General features: G+C 38.8%; 2 protein-coding genes across 3 annotated transcripts; one reads left to right on the plus strand and one right to left on the minus strand.

Moving 5' to 3' along the window:
• Positions 1-1838: 1838 nt before the first annotated feature.
• On the minus strand, positions 1839-11322 carry LOC309708215 (pre-B-cell leukemia transcription factor 1-like). The gene is made up of 6 exons (XM_082536030.1): positions 10869-11322; positions 2936-3174; positions 2615-2805; positions 2374-2509; positions 2143-2290; positions 1839-1924 (listed from the first exon to the last, which is right to left on the minus strand). Exons 2-6 carry the CDS (start codon positions 3107-3109, stop codon positions 1881-1883), a joined length of 693 nt encoding a protein of 230 aa, XP_082392156.1. The 5' UTR covers positions 3110-3174; positions 10869-11322; the 3' UTR covers positions 1839-1880.
• On the plus strand, positions 10471-15152 carry mvb12a (multivesicular body subunit 12A). 2 transcript variants are annotated; one of them, XM_082536028.1, is made up of 10 exons: positions 10471-10590; positions 11709-11798; positions 12852-12935; positions 13023-13122; positions 13208-13337; positions 13452-13592; positions 13776-13888; positions 13981-14039; positions 14140-14190; positions 14274-15152. In XM_082536028.1, the coding sequence occupies exons 2-10, from the start codon at positions 11709-11711 to the stop codon at positions 14358-14360; spliced, it is 855 nt and encodes a 284-aa protein (XP_082392154.1). In that variant the 5' UTR covers positions 10471-10590; the 3' UTR covers positions 14361-15152. The 2 variants fall into 2 exon arrangements, with proteins under 2 accessions (XP_082392154.1, XP_082392155.1); XM_082536029.1 differs by lacking the exon at positions 11709-11798.
• Positions 15153-18118: the final 2966 nt, after the last annotated feature.

Below are 18118 nucleotides of genomic sequence, written 5' to 3' on the forward strand. Positions count from 1 at the left end.
CCTCATAATGGTTAAGTAAAAATACTTACCTGTTTAAAGATGAGAGAATTTGAATTTATTAAAATCATATTATACCAAGTTTGTGTCCAAAGCGACTCTACAGAAACTTGTTGAATGACAACGGCTTTATTTGTTAAGTGATGTTTGTCTTGTTATGTGCTTTTATAAAAAGAAAGAAAGATACAATCATAGCTTCAAAACCTAAAAAGAACAGCATGCATCTTTTGCTTTATTAATAGGCTACAGCGTTAAGATGAAAGGTCCACATCTGGTTTAACACCACATGCAGGCTCTAGTCCTTTTTTTAAGTTATTTTCATTTTTATGATTAAAAAGATAGTAGTGTCAGCACAATTAAAATGTGAGAGGTTAAAAGAGAATCCCAGAAAGAGGTGTACAAAAGCACCACAAATCCAAATAAAAGAAAAGTTTGGGGGAAGATCTGTCCGTGTTCGTTTGTGACGCCACTTGACGCTGGCCTAGTGGGGAAGGGATAGTAGTAGTAGTACGTAGTACCTGGTCAGGTTCACAGTCCATCACACACCATCAAGCTAAAATACCTATGATGAAATTCTAATCGATACTGTAGAAGGAGTAAAGATTCTTGTAAACAACAAAGGGACAGACAGCAGACGCCACTCTGCGAAATAAGTGACGTAAGCCTATCATTCATTCAAACAGATGATCTAAAAATCCTGCTTATGTGTGTTTAAGTGTTCGGTCAATAAATCTGATTCTGATACAACAAAAAGCCATAGCCATGACTTTAACCACTATTAGTTTACAGCTGACGCTTCACTTTTAGTGAAATTTATAAGTACGTTTTTGGTCGATGACACACAAGATGCCAGAGAAGTGCAGACTTCAGCTTTTTTTGCAGGGTTTCACAAATATACTGCATTGACTGTTTGGAAATTACAGCCATTTTTATACAAAGTAAATACGGAATTCATTTGTAACAAAATGATATTTCAGTTTGAGCTACGATTTTTACAATGATGACGACTTTTTAGTCTTGATCTGTAATCTAATGTTAATATTCAGGAGCTGACACGGCAAGAACGATTTTAACATCAAACCTTTTGGGGGGGGGGGCTCAGCTCCCAGGTTATGCATTAATAAAAGAAGAATAGTTAATAAATTACTTGACTTTTATGTCACAAAATACTTGTTAAGGAAGTGAATAATGCTTCTGGCCAAAGTCTTCAGCCCTCTATAACTCTGGAGAAGTCAATTTAACTGTATCTGTCACAATGTTTCTTTCAAAAGCAGCCTAATTAGTTGGATGGCTGATTGCATTGTCTAAGATTAATAACAACGAATGACATTCAGTCATGTGGCATTATTTACACTGGAAAAATCAGACTGATTGCCACCCTGATTTTTCCAGTGTCTATGTGAGCAGCACAAGTCTTATTTATTCATGACAAGCTTCACTATTGAAGAATCCAGTGCTTATGTGTGTGTGTGCCACATAAAATTAGTATGTTACGATCACAAGACATTTAAACCTGTTTTTGTTCTAACCTGTACCGTCTCCAAAAGACTCTAGAATATAACATTAAAATAAAATGACAAACAAAATTAAAATACACGATTATTGTTCATTTTAGGCTACTGCAGTTATTTTCAGGCATGTTAAAGTGAAATCTGGGGCTTCTTGAGCACCCCCTAAAATGGGTTCAAACTCGCAGTGCAGTATGGGTAAAATGTGGCTATAGCACCTGGGACACAAATAGAAGTCTCTGCAGAAAGCAAGTGGTTGTTCTTTGACCTTGTTTCATACTCTACATCTAGTAGATGAGGCTAGAACAGCAATGTGTTAGACTAACTACTCACATGGAGACAGAGAGGATGAAGAACAGCACCTCCAGTGACTCCTCAAAGCCTCCCATCAGGTGGGGTACATATTGCTGGGTATCCTCCTGTTGGCACATCGGGGGACACTTGAAGAAAACGTTTTCCACACATGCATGAAGAAAAGATTTGCACACACATTTCCATAATCAAAAAAAAAAAAAAAAACAGACACCTGGTGGCTCTTCTTTGAAAGTGTGATAAATATTTTTATTTTTCTCATCTGGCCATCTTCTGAGGGTTTCCACATTTTCATTTAGAGAAAGGCAAGCTTGAGGGTGTATACCTGAGTTTGGTGTAGCTGGAGAGTTGGCTTGGCTGGAAAGCGAAGACACACTTGTCGCTGTCTTCATAGCATAAAGGCTAGCGTCCTCCTGGAACTTTGCAATATTTTTCTTATACCGAATCCTCTTGTTTCCAAGCCAGTTGGCTATCTGAAAGAATTAAGATAAGAAAAGGGAGCAAGTCAGCTGGCTTCTTTAGATTAAACCAAGTGCTATATCTGGTCTTTTTTAACCTGAGCAACAGTGATGCTGCACTTCTTGGCCAGCTCCTCCTTGACTTCCTCATTAGGGTAAGGGTTGGCCAGATGGGAATAAAAACATTCATTCAAAATCTCTGTTGCCTGTTTGCTGAAATTCCTGCGTTTCCATCTGATGGCAATACATATATAAAACACTATTTAATTTTAAAAATGCCGGCAGACACTTGAAGACTAAACTTAAAGATGAGGCAAGGAAATAAATATGAAAACCAACCTTGCATCCAGGAACCTGGAACGTAGGATCATGACAGCTTCACACGTGCTCTGCTTTAACTGCGTCTGGATAGCCCTGAACTTACGGTGGATGATTGAAACCATTCGCTCAATCTCTTTGGATGAGATGGGTCGCGTGCGGGACTGCTCCCTCAGCAAGTTGATCACATGGCTGGTGAATTCATTGCAAGCCTGATTGGGATGAAGGCAAAGAGTTCAGGCGTGAATGTGACCAAGAGGGCCAAAGACAAGAATTCTAACACACCTCAGTGATGTAGTCGACACCCTTGTCTGTTCACCCTAAAGTCTCTTAACAACACACCTGTTCATATTTTTCCAGTTCCGCATGATAAATCTCTCGAATTTGAGAGAGTTTCTCTTTGTAGTCCACATGTTCTAAGCTCCCATCATCAGGCGTTCCTCCGGCTGCTGCGGCCACCACTGCTGCAGAGGCTCCACCCTTCTCTGGACCAGCAACCCCCTCTGCTAACAGCATATTGTCCAGTCACATTATCTGAGCATTTGGAGGGTCTTCTTGTTGGACACCTTGGATACTCAGGGCTATAGAGCAGAATATAAACTGTGATGGCCACAATAGATTCGAAATAAATCAATCAAGTTCAAGACATGCAGCATGTCAAGCATCTCCACTCTTCACATAAACTTCATTTTTTCATTTTCTGACACATTTTTGAATAGTTTGTACTGAATTTAAAAACTACTTGAACTGATAAGATCTTAATATGTTCAAAATTTGGAGCATCTTTTAATCAGTGGCAAATAGAAGGTAGATACAAAAGCTCAAAAGGAGCTGACAAAAAAAAATGGGAGAATCACTCCCTATCCTGCTTGTGTGATACTGCCATCAGAATTTCAACCTCCGCTGTGTAGATTTAGAAAACAGCATGAACAGTACAATCAACCCCAAAGACATTCAAACTTTTTAAGATTAATCTTAATATTCTGATTTGACTAGTCAGTCTCCTCTAAGCCGCATGGCTTTAAGGTGGTAATGATAGTGAAGCAATGCATTTAAATGTTGCAGAAAAAAAATTTAACCAGCACAAACCAGCAACGCTGCATCAGCAGAACACTTTAATGGTTCAATTTAATTCCATTAATGCAACACCAGTTCTCAGCAGTCTTTACTTTGTACAAAGACCCTACAGTTTTAAACTGATGACCCCAACGATCAATCGCCTATGAGCAAGCATAGTTTCAATTCAGTTTGATTTATATAGTGCCAAATCACAACAATAGTTGCCTCAAGGCACTTAGTATTGTAAGGTAAAGACCTTAGTGTCTGTTGCTATGGTAGCAATGGCATCTTTCCTTATCAAGTCCAAGGAAAAGAAAATGCAAGAGACACACACACACACTCATCTTCACCCACATGCTGTTAATTAATTAACACCAACTCTTAAGGAGCATCAAAACACTCAGTGAAAAAAATTAAAGCTCATTTCAGAGGTTGTTAATGTGCACAGTTATGCAAATCAGACGGCAATTACAAGGCAGTTTCAGGTAGCATCTCCCATTCATAGTGTCTAACAAGTGCTATGACAGCCTTCGTATCTTCACATCCAGCTTAACCTCTGCAGGAATTAGAGAAACGCACTGCAGTACACCAACGCTGTGATCACTTTATAAGGCACACCAGTGAACCATATTACTGTAGAGCACTAGTACTACACTGGTCTCATACAACAGTATTTTTAAGATGTTCAGTATTGCATAATTAAAGTATAAGTAGATAGCAATTAGCAGACCGATGTGCCACACTGACAACTACATCACATGTAATCCAGAAACGCGATATTTAACACATTTCTAATGTAGCCCACCCGAAGTGTTTCCATGTATGTGTGTGTGTGAGCTTCTCCAAAGCCAGTAGATCACAAACAGTAAAGATCAGAGTATCCCAAACCCCCAGTTTTTCTCTGTGCCTGCACTGCTCATTTATCGCCCTCTGTGATGCTCCCTGATGATACTTTACATAATTTGCTGTGTGTAGTTGTGGATTCTGGCACATATTAATAATATGATCCAAAGAAATAAGATTAAGAATTCATACAATATAATTGGTTGGATATCATTAACAGCCACAGCTGCACACAGGCAAGCATCCTAGCTGGAGTATGAATATTTAACAGCACATTTCAAAGTGCACTTTTTTTTGACGGCCCCCAAAAGATCTTTTTTGTTCCAACAATCCTGCTGCTAGTTCTGAACTCAGCCCCGCTATTTTCCTCTCATATTTTATAAGTCTCACTTTCAGTTTGTGTTGTTCACATTCATTTAAACTACCTCTGTAAAAAAGAGCATAAAATAACAGATAAATAACAGAAGATTAACAGAAGAATTCATGCTGGTTCATTTGATTAACAAGGTCCAAAAGGACAGTTATTCATCGCAACACTTAAACGTCATTATTGTTAGTATTGTTTTACCACATTGAAAGGTGTATCCCTAAAATTTACTGGTGAGGCATAAGAGTGCATCGTTATTTGTATTTAACAAAAAGCCAGTATTTTCCAAAATCTCAAACAACTTAGTGCAGTTTATACTGACTTGGTCATACAGAAGGTTGTGAGCTTAGCACCTCTCAGGAAAACTATAGTAAAAAGAAGTATCCTGTGTTTTTGAGAAAATAAAAGACATTTTCTTAATTAATTACCTTGCTATGTCAACATAAATAAAGTATTTTCTTATCTTAAGATGAGCTGATTGGAAAGCATATGATCACTTCTATGCTGGTTTCCAAATTCTACCAAACTATTTTTGTTACACACACGCGCACGCGCCTTTCTTTATGTCATCTTTTCCAGCCCTCATTTTCCCCTCATGTCCGATTTTGTGAATCTGGGCTCTCTTAGTTTGAAAATAAGCAGGTGAGACAACTACTTAACTTGGAAACTCTGAATCCTTCTTGCTGCCACCCTTAAGCTTCCTGTTTCCAAGCTAACTGAGGTAATACCAAGGAGTACGGTGCAGTTTGTACTTTTTGGGGGTGTTTTTTTTCAATAAGGAAAAAGTTGCCGACTGATATTAAATTACGAATCTTTCCTGCCTAGTTAAATATGCATCATCTCAACCCCTGGCGCAGATTCCTTATGTCAATAATAACAGATTTGATGATCCTGTTGCTCCCATGTATTTCTCAGTTAAAAGCGTCTGTTGTTATGACGCTCCTCCTGCAGTAGCACTTCTAGCCTTTTCACCATCTGAGCATTTGGAGGAGAGCATCATCAAAAATCATCAAGAAAGCCAGCAGAGAATGAGTTTTGGAAAAATACCATGGCAAACTGTTGGGGATAGAGTATGACACACTGAGCACAAGAGCAGGAGAGGAAGAAAGAGAGATGCATTAATGACAAGTTTCATGAGGACGGGAGAAAATGTAGACAAACTAGTGTACATCCTGCTTATGTGTCTCCAATCTCTCTCGCTCTCTGCCACAGACGTGTCATCTGTCATGTCATGTGAGTCACTACCTAAGATATGAATAGCAAATTAAATCTTCAAAAGGGATACAGTTTATTTGCAGTCTTGTTTAAATCCCTTATCCTTACACACTGACTGACTAAGAGTCATTCAAATGTAATAAAAAGTCAACTTTAAGCCTAAAATTAACCACAATAATGAATTTGATGAGAGCAGAAGTCTTGTATTAGCATGCAATGTGTCTTTACTGGTTGATAAATATAGAAAGAAAGCTACATATGCATCTTACCTGTATTTTCTTTGGTCTCACAGGACGCTGAAGAGGGCAGGCTTCATTCTGTGGCACTTTAAAGCATGTTTCCTTTCATGGAAAATCATAGAATGTAGCAGAAAGACAAAAGAGTCTGCATTAAAAAACAATTCTTTGTTATTATTAGTCATAAAAAAATGCTCTTATCTAACAGATAAAGCAATTTTCCACAAATGAACTTTGACCCTGGAGTCTTCTGTTGATAAACCATCAGAGGTGAGAACGCAGACATACTTTGCACGGTCACCTGCCCGATGCAAAGTTTTTGCTATGACTAATTGCAGCCGTGTGACAGAAACAGTAACAATACTGATCATTTTTCAGTAAATTTACAGTAAATCAAGCACCCAGAAGACAAAACCAGAGTATTTCTGGTTTTTATTTCGGCAGCCTCGCCTCTGTCAGTGCGCCCCAGGGCAGCTGTGGCTACAACGTAGCTTGCCATCGCCAGTGTGTGAATGTGTGTGTGAATGGGTGAATGACTGAATGTAGTGTAAAGCGCTTTGGGGTCCTATGGACTAGAAAAGCGCTATACAAATGCAGGCCATTTACCATTTACCATTTATTTTTTTGCTAGAAAATGCTAAGTCTTTGGAAGCCAATAAAAGGAGAGGAGCTAAAATGTCTTGTTTCAGATGGTGGAAGAACGAATGGATTGCTGCCGAAGTCCAGTATTCTAAAGATTCATGAATGGCACTGTGTGTTGAAGGGGTTCCGGCAGTCTTATAAGTAAATTACAGCAGATACACTGTGAATACACTCATATAATAAATAAAAAAATTCAGATCAAGAACTCCTTACTCAGATCAAATCCTTTCTCATTTTTTCTCTGGTTTATTTAGTCATTATTTAGCATTACTGCCATGTTGGTCAATGAATCACAGGTGACTTACAAACTCAGCTTTGTATTTATAGTGAGATGATGGATCCTGTTGGTCTGGGCTATGGGATAAAGATGGAGATATTCTGAGGTGCAAAAGGATTCAGCAGTATTGGGGATTGGTAGTTTCAGTGTGTGATGAGTGAGAAGTGGAACCACCATTCAACTCGGAGGGATACCGAATCCCTCCAATCCAGTGTCTCAAATCTAATTCTCACGTTGTACCTCTGTTATTACCTGGCCTGGGCCTCATCATCTCATCTGTGATGATCTGCTGGAGGATGTCGCCGATGTCCTGCAGCGGTTGGCAATTGTTATGGCATTTCCTATTATTGTGTGGCTTATCCACTTCCTCTCCAGTTAAACCAATATGACACAATATCTGGTGGGCTCTGTTCTCCATACCTCCAATGTGGCACCAGTGTGGAGGGAAAGATGGGAGCAGGGTAACTACAAACAAAGTTCTTTCTTCAACTTTCCACGCTCACAGCAAACTGAAAGATTTCCCACAAAAACGGAAAGGTAAGAGCGGTGTGGCCTCAGCAGCAAGGATACTCGCTATTTACTAATATGAGAAAATAATAGCCGGGGACCAAAAGCTCTTTTTCTTTGGCAAGAGAGGGCACAGCTCACTAAATATTTTTTTTTCTGTTATTTTAATGAGCAGCACAGATTCTGGAGGGTGAAAAATCTCAAAGAGAAAGAAAGCAGGCTGTTTACATGGAGAGCGGTCTTGGCAACAAAATGACAACAAATGCCAAACTCGCCAACTCGTTGCTGCTTTGGAATACTCAGTCTCTTTTTCAAACGCCAATGATATACTACAGAAAACAAAACAGATACGCCAAATGACTTTCCCACTGTGTGAAACAGTTGTGTGTATTACGTTAAAGCTGGCTATCTCTTAACCTGAGAGCCTTTCTCATGCCGTCGTCTTCGCCTGCTCTCCTTTTATCCCCAAATGCCTACTCGTTCATTAAAAGCGCAAACCGACAGGGTCAGTAAACATGCTCATTCAGAAAAGATGATTTCCGCTTGTAACTGTTTTTAATCACAGTGAATTTGGTCGTCTTGGCATGGACTGCTGGCTTTTATTACTTCTGTTTATCGGCTTAACTGGAAGCATTAGAATCATAATTTCACCACAAACAGCGTTTGCAGATGTTTGGAGTCTGTACCCCGGGGCAGGTCGTCGCTGTCTTATGTTACCATCAATAGCACTCATAGAGACATTTTTCATTTGTATATGTCGCTGTTGGAAAATGCTGCAGTGTTCTTTGTGAAGAACCGAGAGGCTCAGGCGAAGCACTAGGCAAAAGGGGACAGGGATAGCTCAGTAGGTAGAGTGGTGGCCCCACGATCGGAAGGTTCGAATCCACTGAACGGCTACGAGGTACCCCTGAGCAAGGTACCGTCCCTACACACTGCTCCCCGGTGTGCCTGCTTAGTGCTGCCCATTGCTTTACTGAGTGAATGGGTCAAATGCAGAGAGAAATGTATTTTCCCCATGGGGATCACATTATTATTAGTAGTAGTAGCAGTAGTAGTAGTAGTAGTAGTAGTAGTAGTTGCAGTAGTAGTAATAAACTCATTTACATTAAATTACAATTAAAATAAATTTAAAAAGTGTAAATGCAGTAAACCCACACAGAAGGGGGGTGTACAAGAAGTTAGTCCTGCAAAACTTCAAGTCTTCCAAGTTTTAATTTGAACTCTGACACTGTGACACTGACCATCTTCCGGACTTGTTCTCTGCTTGTTCTCTGTGGCTGCCTTTACGCAGCTCTGCATCAGTAAGTATGTCGGCGGGCTCCGGGGAGTGCTGCTCTTTGATTTGAAACCACGAAGAAGTCGTCATTTCGCTGTGGAGACCATGTTGGCTGGTGGTGGTTAAGACGATGATACCCCCATGGCTAGTATCAGCTGGTTTTGTAGGGTTTTTATTGTGGGATCATAGTTTTACTGTAACACAGGTGGCACTAACACTAAATTATTGTTGTATTCTCACAACATCTCAAAACGGAGATGTATTATGTATTATTGAAACCGCACGTCTTTGTCTATATATATATATATATATATATATATATATATATATATATATAGTCTACAACATTACTCTTTACATCAGGGGCCACAGTGGGCTCTCACACACCTTCCAGTGTTTTGGTTGTGAGTGTGTGTTTAACACTGAAATAAATGTGACAGAGACTTCATGCATTTCAGGCTGAACTGCTGAAAAGACGATTGAATCCCTCGAGAGTAAGCGACAGAGTGACGCTCATACTCAGTCCATCATTTTCATATTTATTTATGAACTCTCACGCAGGTGACTGCATGCACCCCCTGCAAGCGGATATGCAAATGTGTCCATGGGACACACACAGACATGCAGTTTACCTCATCTACCCCTTGTTTTACTCTCAGCAGATTACAGCTGGCTCCTTCTCATTAATTACCTACTAATTAACTGGCCAATCAACCAATAAAGCTAAGTGCACTGGATAAGCACTGACTTCCTTCCTCGTCCACAGTCCACCTGCTCAACCCACCCCCGCTCTTGCATGCACGCACACAAACACACACGCATACTGCCATCCATTCTGCATGTTGCCATGCCAACAGGGACCTAAGCCCCTCTGGTTGATGCTTGCAATCAAGGGTCTTTTTTCTGGTTTTCATACACACACACAAACCGACACAAACACACACATTAGGATTACGAGGACTGTCTGGTAGTTTCATTATATTTATATTTTCATTTCATTATTATTCACAGTTTTAGCTTCTTATTCGCTACTAAAAGCATCTAAAAAGGGCAGACATGTGTTTTCCTTTCATTAAATTGTTGAATAATTTCATTTACAACAAATAAGAAAGGATAGAATAGTGCAACGTTAGGAAGTATTCTGTAGACTGTATGTGAAGGAAAATGTCACCCGCATGCAGTGTTTTCCTTCATTCATTGATTTATTAATTCTTGCTTGTGCAGAGATAGTGGATTGTAGCACAAAAAATAAACATCTATGTTCTGTTAGGCAGAGAGATTAATAAATGAGGCAATGTGTTTTTTCTATTGTTAATTCTAACACTTTTTTGAAGCAGCAAGTTCAATGGAAGCTTTGAAAATCTGAGCCGTATTCTCACGTAACTGCTGCCATCTAGCGTTCAGAAGGGAGTTTGTTTTATAAAGCTGACGTCATGCCTCGGAGGATGACGGGAGTTGGAGTCGGGACGGAGTCAGAGTACTTCCTGCTCCTACGAGGACGTCCAGGAAAATTTCCGTTGATACTAAGAAGTTTTTCTTTCACCTCGGAGAGCCAAAAGTTAATACATATACAGAGTAAGTGTGTATTTTTATAATTACACGAATGAGCTCACGAAGCGGTGAATATTTGGCTTATTTAACAAAGAAGCGGTGAAGTTTTGTCATCGGAACAATCGCTAATGCCACATAAGCTAGTCTTGACAGGGATGTTACACGGTACTTGTCTTTAATTTAATAATTTCAGGTGTTGTTATTAATAAATGTAACAATAAACACGTGTTACGAAAGGCAGAAGTGTGATGACGTGTGTTTAAAATTGTGGATAGGGAAGTTTAGCAGCTGTTTTAAGATACCTTCATCTGGCTGGTGTCGATTTCCTCAGCCGCTTACCATAATAGAGCTCAAGTTATAACAATAGCAAGCACTATGTCAGGAAGTTTGATCGAGTAAATAGAAGTTATTACAAAAAAAATCAATGGTGAAATCATGAATTGCTGAGATTTTTTTTCATCTTCATTTAAAATCTGAGCTTTATATGCTTGTTTGTCTTTCTGTTACATTGTGACTTTGTTGTTGTTCCAATGTGCTAGTCGGTTTTGTTCAGTCAAATGTGCTTGTTTGAACAATTTGCCACGCAGTAAAAAGTCTTTACCAGTAGAAATGTGCTTATGCTTTTCATGTAGCCAAAAGTCGAGTAAATGCTTAAAAAAAACAAAGAAATTAAAATCTATATTAAAAGTGATGCAAGTGGATTAAATACTTCTGCTGCTGTTTAAGATGAACTCTTACACTGAATAGTGTCATTCTCTGCCCTAATATATATGGACGACAGCCTGAATAGGGAACGATCCTATTCAGGCTGTCATCCATATATATTAGGGCAGAGAATGACACTATTCAGTGTAAGAGTTCATCTAAAGGTAATTTCGACCTAATTGAGTTCCCATTTAGGAGTCACATGAACTAAACGATTTGGGTGTGACAATGCCTCAGTCTCCGAGGGAACATGTTATTGTACACGCATTGAAATTGAAAAAAACAGATAAGCTTTGAGAAAGTTTGTATTAGAATGACAATCCAAAAACATCCTTGGGCAATAAGAAGACATCATTTATGTTAAGACCAACCAGTAAAGCATTTGTACCTTGTTTACCTTCCATATTTATTAAAACTTTTGTTTGGGTCTTCCTCAGATGTCTTTGATGGAACGTGGGAATGTCCGGCCAGTGACCGCTGTGGCCTGGGCCTCCAACTCTGGCACTTGCCCCAAAGATTTCACCCTTGTAAGAACAGAGATAGATTATAGATATTTCATTTTACTTAACTCCAACCACAAAGTTTGCAGGAGAATTACAATAAAATCTCTTGTCCTTGTTCTAGGGTCGCAATCACCTAGAGACTAGTTAGCAACTGCTTGGTGACCTCCAGTCTCTTGGGAAAAATTTGCATCCCCTTATTGGGTGCAAGTAGTTGCTGGAAATTGCTAGCAGTTGGTGGGAAATTGATAAGCTCCAGCAATACATGCAATCCATTGATTGCATTCAACAATTATTCGTGGTGAATCAGCTAGGATTACAAATCCGTTGCTGTTGATATACACAGAAATTCACTTGAACTACTTGCGTTTAGAGTCCAGCCAGAATCTTTTTGATTTTAAACAGAAATTCCTCCTGAAATAGTGATGTGGTTGCTGCAGATGCTCACTGCCCTTGTTTTTCTATAGGAATATAACCAAAATACAAGCCAGTTGAGTTGAGTCCCCTGTTCTAAAGAGACACATTGCAGTTGTGCTGAGTTGCACAGACTTGACTCAGATTGATTGTTACAAATTAGATGGGATTTACTTCCAAACCTTCGCTAATCTGTCTGATTGCATTTAGTCCCAGTCTGATCACAATTGTACTGAAACAGGTTGCCTCCACCAGGTGACCTGTGCAAAGGTGTTGCACACTCAACTTCTGGGTAACCAGACGGTCGCTGCAACAAAACAAGTCAGCGTGTTAAGTATAAATTACAAGTCACTGTGACAACCACAAGCTTTTTGGTGACACATCCTATCTGGGGTGGCTGTAGTTTAGGAGACAGAGCAGGTCACCGACTAATCGGAAGGTGGTAGTTCGATCCTCATCTGCTTCAGTCCGCATGCCAAATATCAACTCTGAAGGAGAACAGTTAAACAAATGTGCAATGATTCTTTTCTGTTGAATCCAAAATCCCAACTTTTAAACTGACTGACTCAAGCTGACTCAAATTTTCATGCTACTTGCTTATTTTGGAATAAATCAAATGTGTTTGTGATGCCACAGCTGTCTCACTGCATCTCCCTTTTTCTGCAGATCAGCCTCACAGAAGATGGAGCATCAGCAAATTTTACACGCACCTTTGGGATGAAGTCTGGATATTACCTCTGTTATAGCAAGGTGAACAAAAAATGCGAACTTATACATGTATTACCTTTATATTACCACAATACATCATTTATTTTTCTAAATTTTCCATAAATGCAGGACTCAGCAGGTGGTATGGTAGTGTCTGACATCCGGATTATTTCTGATAAGGACTCACTTCCTCATGGTTACTGCTTTATAACTGAACATCTTGAGCCAAGTGAGCACACACACACATTCATACTTATTTAGCAGAATGCATCATATTCATTCACTTCTGACCTACCGTGTGATTGTTTGTCCAGAGGCCACAGTTTCCAAGAAAAAACGTGTGTGCGTACGCATCGTCCCAGTGGGCAGTGTGGAAACAGCTGTGTTGGATATCAAGCTGACAGCCAAAAGCAAAATGATGTTGCAGCATTACACATTTGTGGGGTACATTCAGATACATGGACTTTTGTCTTGGGCCTGTTTTATCAAAGCATTTTCATGAACTTTTATGAATATTATGTTGCATATAATTTGTCATTACATGCACTTTTTCTTCAGAGACATCCACGGCTATGTGCTGTGGTACAGAAAAGGTTACTTTTCTAAACCCACGCCTCAAGCCAAGCCCCGCAGTGTCAGCCTGGACATCCGCCAACTTTCCTTAGAGCAGCAGTCTCCTCCTCTACCCCTCAGACCTAGGTACAATGCCTATGTATATTTAAAATGGAGATGTTATTATCAAAATGTCACATGTCTCTTATTAGAAGTGTATATAGTTAAAAATTATAGCGATGTGACATTATTACAGCAAAGTGTATTATCTTGGAGGCGTTTTACTCTTGTGGTCGACATCTTATTTGTTTATCTTATTTATTTCTGCAGCAACCCTCCTCCTCCTCAATTGCCACCCAGCAGACTTAGTCACAGACGCCACACTCTTCAAACAAAGGATGAGTTAGACAAACCTGCTGATGGAAGCATCCATGGAATTACAGGTACCACGGGTCTCTCGTCACACAAAGGGCTTCTTATTTACGCTTCTCACCGCAGAGACCCACTCACCTAGGCATACTCTTATTCTCTGCAGCTCTAGATGGAGTTCCTTTCAGCCTCCACCCAAAATTTGAAACCCAGGCAAATGAGACGGTATGTTACAAGTTTTCAGTATTCAAGGGATGGATTCCAATGCCAAATACCGCTGACTTTCCTTTGTCATCCCAATTCTCTTTGACTATTTTTGTCTTAGAACTCGGATTTGAATATTCCCATAAAATCTCTCCAAGACATTGAAAATGAGGTAAGTTCTCATCTGATACTTTTTATTGGGTATATAAATTGAGAATATTGCCACATTGTTTTTTGATTATTTTTTTTCCCCAGTATAACTACACTTTCTCCGTGGAGGAAAATGCTGCCAAGAGGATCAGACCATCAGTACAGATGGCAGGGATCCCGTCAACTCAGTGATGCTTACACTTTGTCAAAGTTACAAAATAAAATGTTCTGTTATTCTGTTCTCTCCAGAGGGCATTTGCCAATCATGCTACAAGTAAAGGATAATCATCCCTACAGTTAGGTTTATATTTTCAGGCTTTAAAAGGTCTACTCCGGAGACCCCTATTTAAGTCTTGATCCAGATTTCCATTTTCAAGCGTTTAAAGTTTCTATCTGCCAAAGACAAGGCCTATTTTAGCAAGGTCCTAAATGTAAGTGCCTTTAAAAGTATAACGGCTCCTTTCTGGTTAAAGATGTTGTGAACATATGGCTTAAGTTCATTCTTTTCTTTAACACGCTTAATTTCCAAATTTAGAAAACGTCTGTGCCGACATACGAAGGTGCACCTTCATTTGCTCTGTTGTGTGGTGTCCAATACAGTTTACCGTTAGATATTTTTGAAGAATTGTACTAAGTGGCCTTAGTGAATACATTTTCCTACAAATGATGACTCATTAGATACACTAATATATCTCAATATAGACTATGGTGCATTTCTTATATGAAGAATACTATCATTTTTTTTATTATTTCAAAAAAAATGTGTACATAAATATAAATATGTTATTTAAAGGTGAATATAGTAAATTGGATCATTTTTGAAACACTTTCTCTGTATATTAGTTACTTAAAGATTTGTGGTAATAAGGAGAGCTCATCACTTTTTTTGTTTGTTTTTTTAAGACCAAATATTTCATCAGTGTATAATGTCGTTTTACTATCTCTTTAACATGTGCTACATGGGGAAAATAAAAACCTGAGAACAATAAAGCATGTGTGTTGCTTTAAATACTATAACTTACAAAAACAAAAAACTGTCCAGAGGCACATGTGACCGGTTAAGCTTCAAGGCTTGTGAAAAGGCCTGCTGATATCGTGTTGTTCTAGATGACATACTATGGTTTCATTACAGCAGCAGTGAAGCTATTAGGAATTTATTATGTTGACGGTGTTGTGGTGGTTAGCAGTGTTACCTCACAGCAAGAAGTCTCCACCATCTGGTCGGTGCCTTTCTGTGTGGCGTTTGCATGTTCTCCCCATCTTTGTGTGGGTTCTCTCCAAGTCCTCTGGCTTCCTCCCACAATCCAAAGACAATTAGTGGCGTTAGGTTAATTGATGGTAATACATTTCCCTTAGGTGTGAGTGTGGATGGTTGTCTTTCTCTATGTGTTAGCCCTGCGATAGACTGGCAGCCCGTCCACTCCACCTCTTACCCTATAACAGCTGTGATAGGCGCCAGCTGAAGAGAATGGATGAATGGTTATTTTCCACTTTTCATGTAAAGAAAACAAAGAACCAGATTTTCTGGTTGGGTGACTTTCCAGCTTAATACTGCCACCTGCTGTCCTAAACCGGAGTTTTTTATGCTGAGGAGCTTCCTTTTATAATAAATTATTATCAGTCTGCATAAAAGGATTTTATTAAGCTGTAATGTTTCCTTTTACTTTTCCCTTTGTGTCCTTTGTATTCAAGGTGACAAATTGAAAAATTTATTTCTTAGCTGTTAAGTGAAAATACTTCCTATTTGGGAGCCATTTAAAATATTTTTTTAAAAACAAATGCACAAGGAATATATATATATATATATATATATATATATATATATATATATATATATATATATATATATATGTATGCACATACGAGCTGCTCAGTCATGCCATGAAGCTCCTGGCATACAGTTTTTGTGCTGAAGTTAATGCCAGAGGCAGTTTGAAAGTTTGGCTTTATTAAGTCAGCAGAGTGTTGGTCATTTTAATGCACTATGCACCCCGACATTCAGTCACTCTGTTCTTTAAGGTTACGTGGTCTACCACTTCATGGCTGAGTTGCTGTGGTTCCTCAACGCTTCCACTTTGCATTAATACCACATACAGCTCACTGTGGAATATCTAGGAAGGAAGAAATGTCACACACTGGCTTGTTACAACAGTTACTGTAGTAAACCTGAATGCACTGAGTGCTCTAGAACCACCCATTGTTTCACAAATATTTGTATAGGCTAGGGCTGCTCAATTAATCGAATTTTAATCACGATTACGATCTGGGCTTTCAACGATCATTAAAAATGACTGAGCCGATTATTAGCCCCTCCCTCATTTATCCGCGACACCTTAAAGGCCGGTCCGTGAAAATATTGTCGGGCATAAACCGGTCCGTGGCGCAAAAAAGGTTGGAGACGCTGATTAAGAGGACCCGAGGGAAGCTCGGAAAGCTAAGCAGAAGTTATTTGGAGAGTGACTGCCGTTGGTTGAAAAGAGAGTTTAAAAAAAACAAACTTCAGTGGTGTTGCACACTATTTTATATTATTTTTTTAAAGTCATTGTTAACCCTTTAAAGCCAGTCAGAGCAGCAAGCTCCGTTTTGCGTAACTATTTTTAAATCCCTGTAGAACCTGAACCGTGTAAGCTAGCGCAATAATTTGTTTTGCATATGAAACCGGAGGAGTTGTACTTACATCTGATGCCATCAGCTTGTCCTCGGTCACGGTTTGGTTCCACATATAGCTTTGCAAAAACTGCATAAAAAGCGCTTGCAGGAACAAAAACATAATATTCCAGAAACACGCTTTGCCGTTCCTATCAGCTGTTCGTAACACTTCCCACAGTGAAATGATGCACATGCTGTTTTCTTTGCAAATTTGCATCATAGGATTGTTTTTTGTTTTTCCTGCAGTATATAAAAATTGCTGTATCTCCAAAATAAAACTATGAAGACACTCAAAATAAATTTCCTGTGGTGGGAAACTATTTTTTGCAACTTTGTGGTATTTAAAGTTTTGAGGGATAAGCCTCTTAAATTTCTCCAAGTAGAAATATATGTAAACAAAACAAAAGCGATTTTCAAATTTTTTTTGTAGTTTATTGCACTTTTTTTGCAATTTATGTAATTACTATGCACTTAATGCATACATATTATTAAAATATGGGCTATAACAGTTGTATTGATGTATAGCAACTTGAAATGCTCCCACAAATGGCACTACAGCATGTAAAAAAATAATATAAGCTCTGGTGGACTTGGTTCTATAGTAGGTCTTAAAGGGTTAAATAAATATCGTCAAATAATCGTGATCTCAATTTCAGTGAAAATAATCGTGATTATCATTTTTGCCATAATCGAGCAGCCCTAGTATAGGCAGACTGTATAGAAGGTGCTTGATTTTATACACTTGTGGCAATGGGACTGAAGAAATTAGTTTTTTCTGCTGCTAAGCTTCCTACTCTGCTGCAAACATTTTTAGTAGATATTACCAATAGTAATATTGGTTTTAAAACTTTGGTTATTTATTATTTCACAGACAAATTGCATTATGGGGACAGATGATCCTCTGAAGTGATCATTATAGGGTGCAGGTGAAAGAAAAGGTTATAAGTATCCTGAACAGCAGCAATGAATGTAATATAATATGATTAGATGGACACTTTTCATAATGAACATTTTTACATTGAAAGCTACTTCCAACTGTTCCCTTGTTCATAAGCAGTTTCTACAGCAGGTAATTCTGAATATTTTATTTGGCAGATTTTTGGATGCCCTTGTAGACAAAAACTACACAATTACTACACAATACCACTGCACAAATAAGCTACTTAAGTGTTTAAGTGTACCTCTGTTTGTGTAATATGTCTGTAATTGAGCTACACGTGAGCATTTCTCTGGATTTAGTCTTGTAATGGTCATTATGGTCATTTAAATTGTAATCCTGTTCATCTCTGTATTACTTTTTT

The sequence above is a fragment of the Aulonocara stuartgranti genome (genome assembly GCF_965226115.1).
Source record: "Aulonocara stuartgranti genome assembly, chromosome: 6".
Lineage (NCBI taxonomy): Eukaryota > Metazoa > Chordata > Actinopteri > Cichliformes > Cichlidae > Aulonocara > Aulonocara stuartgranti.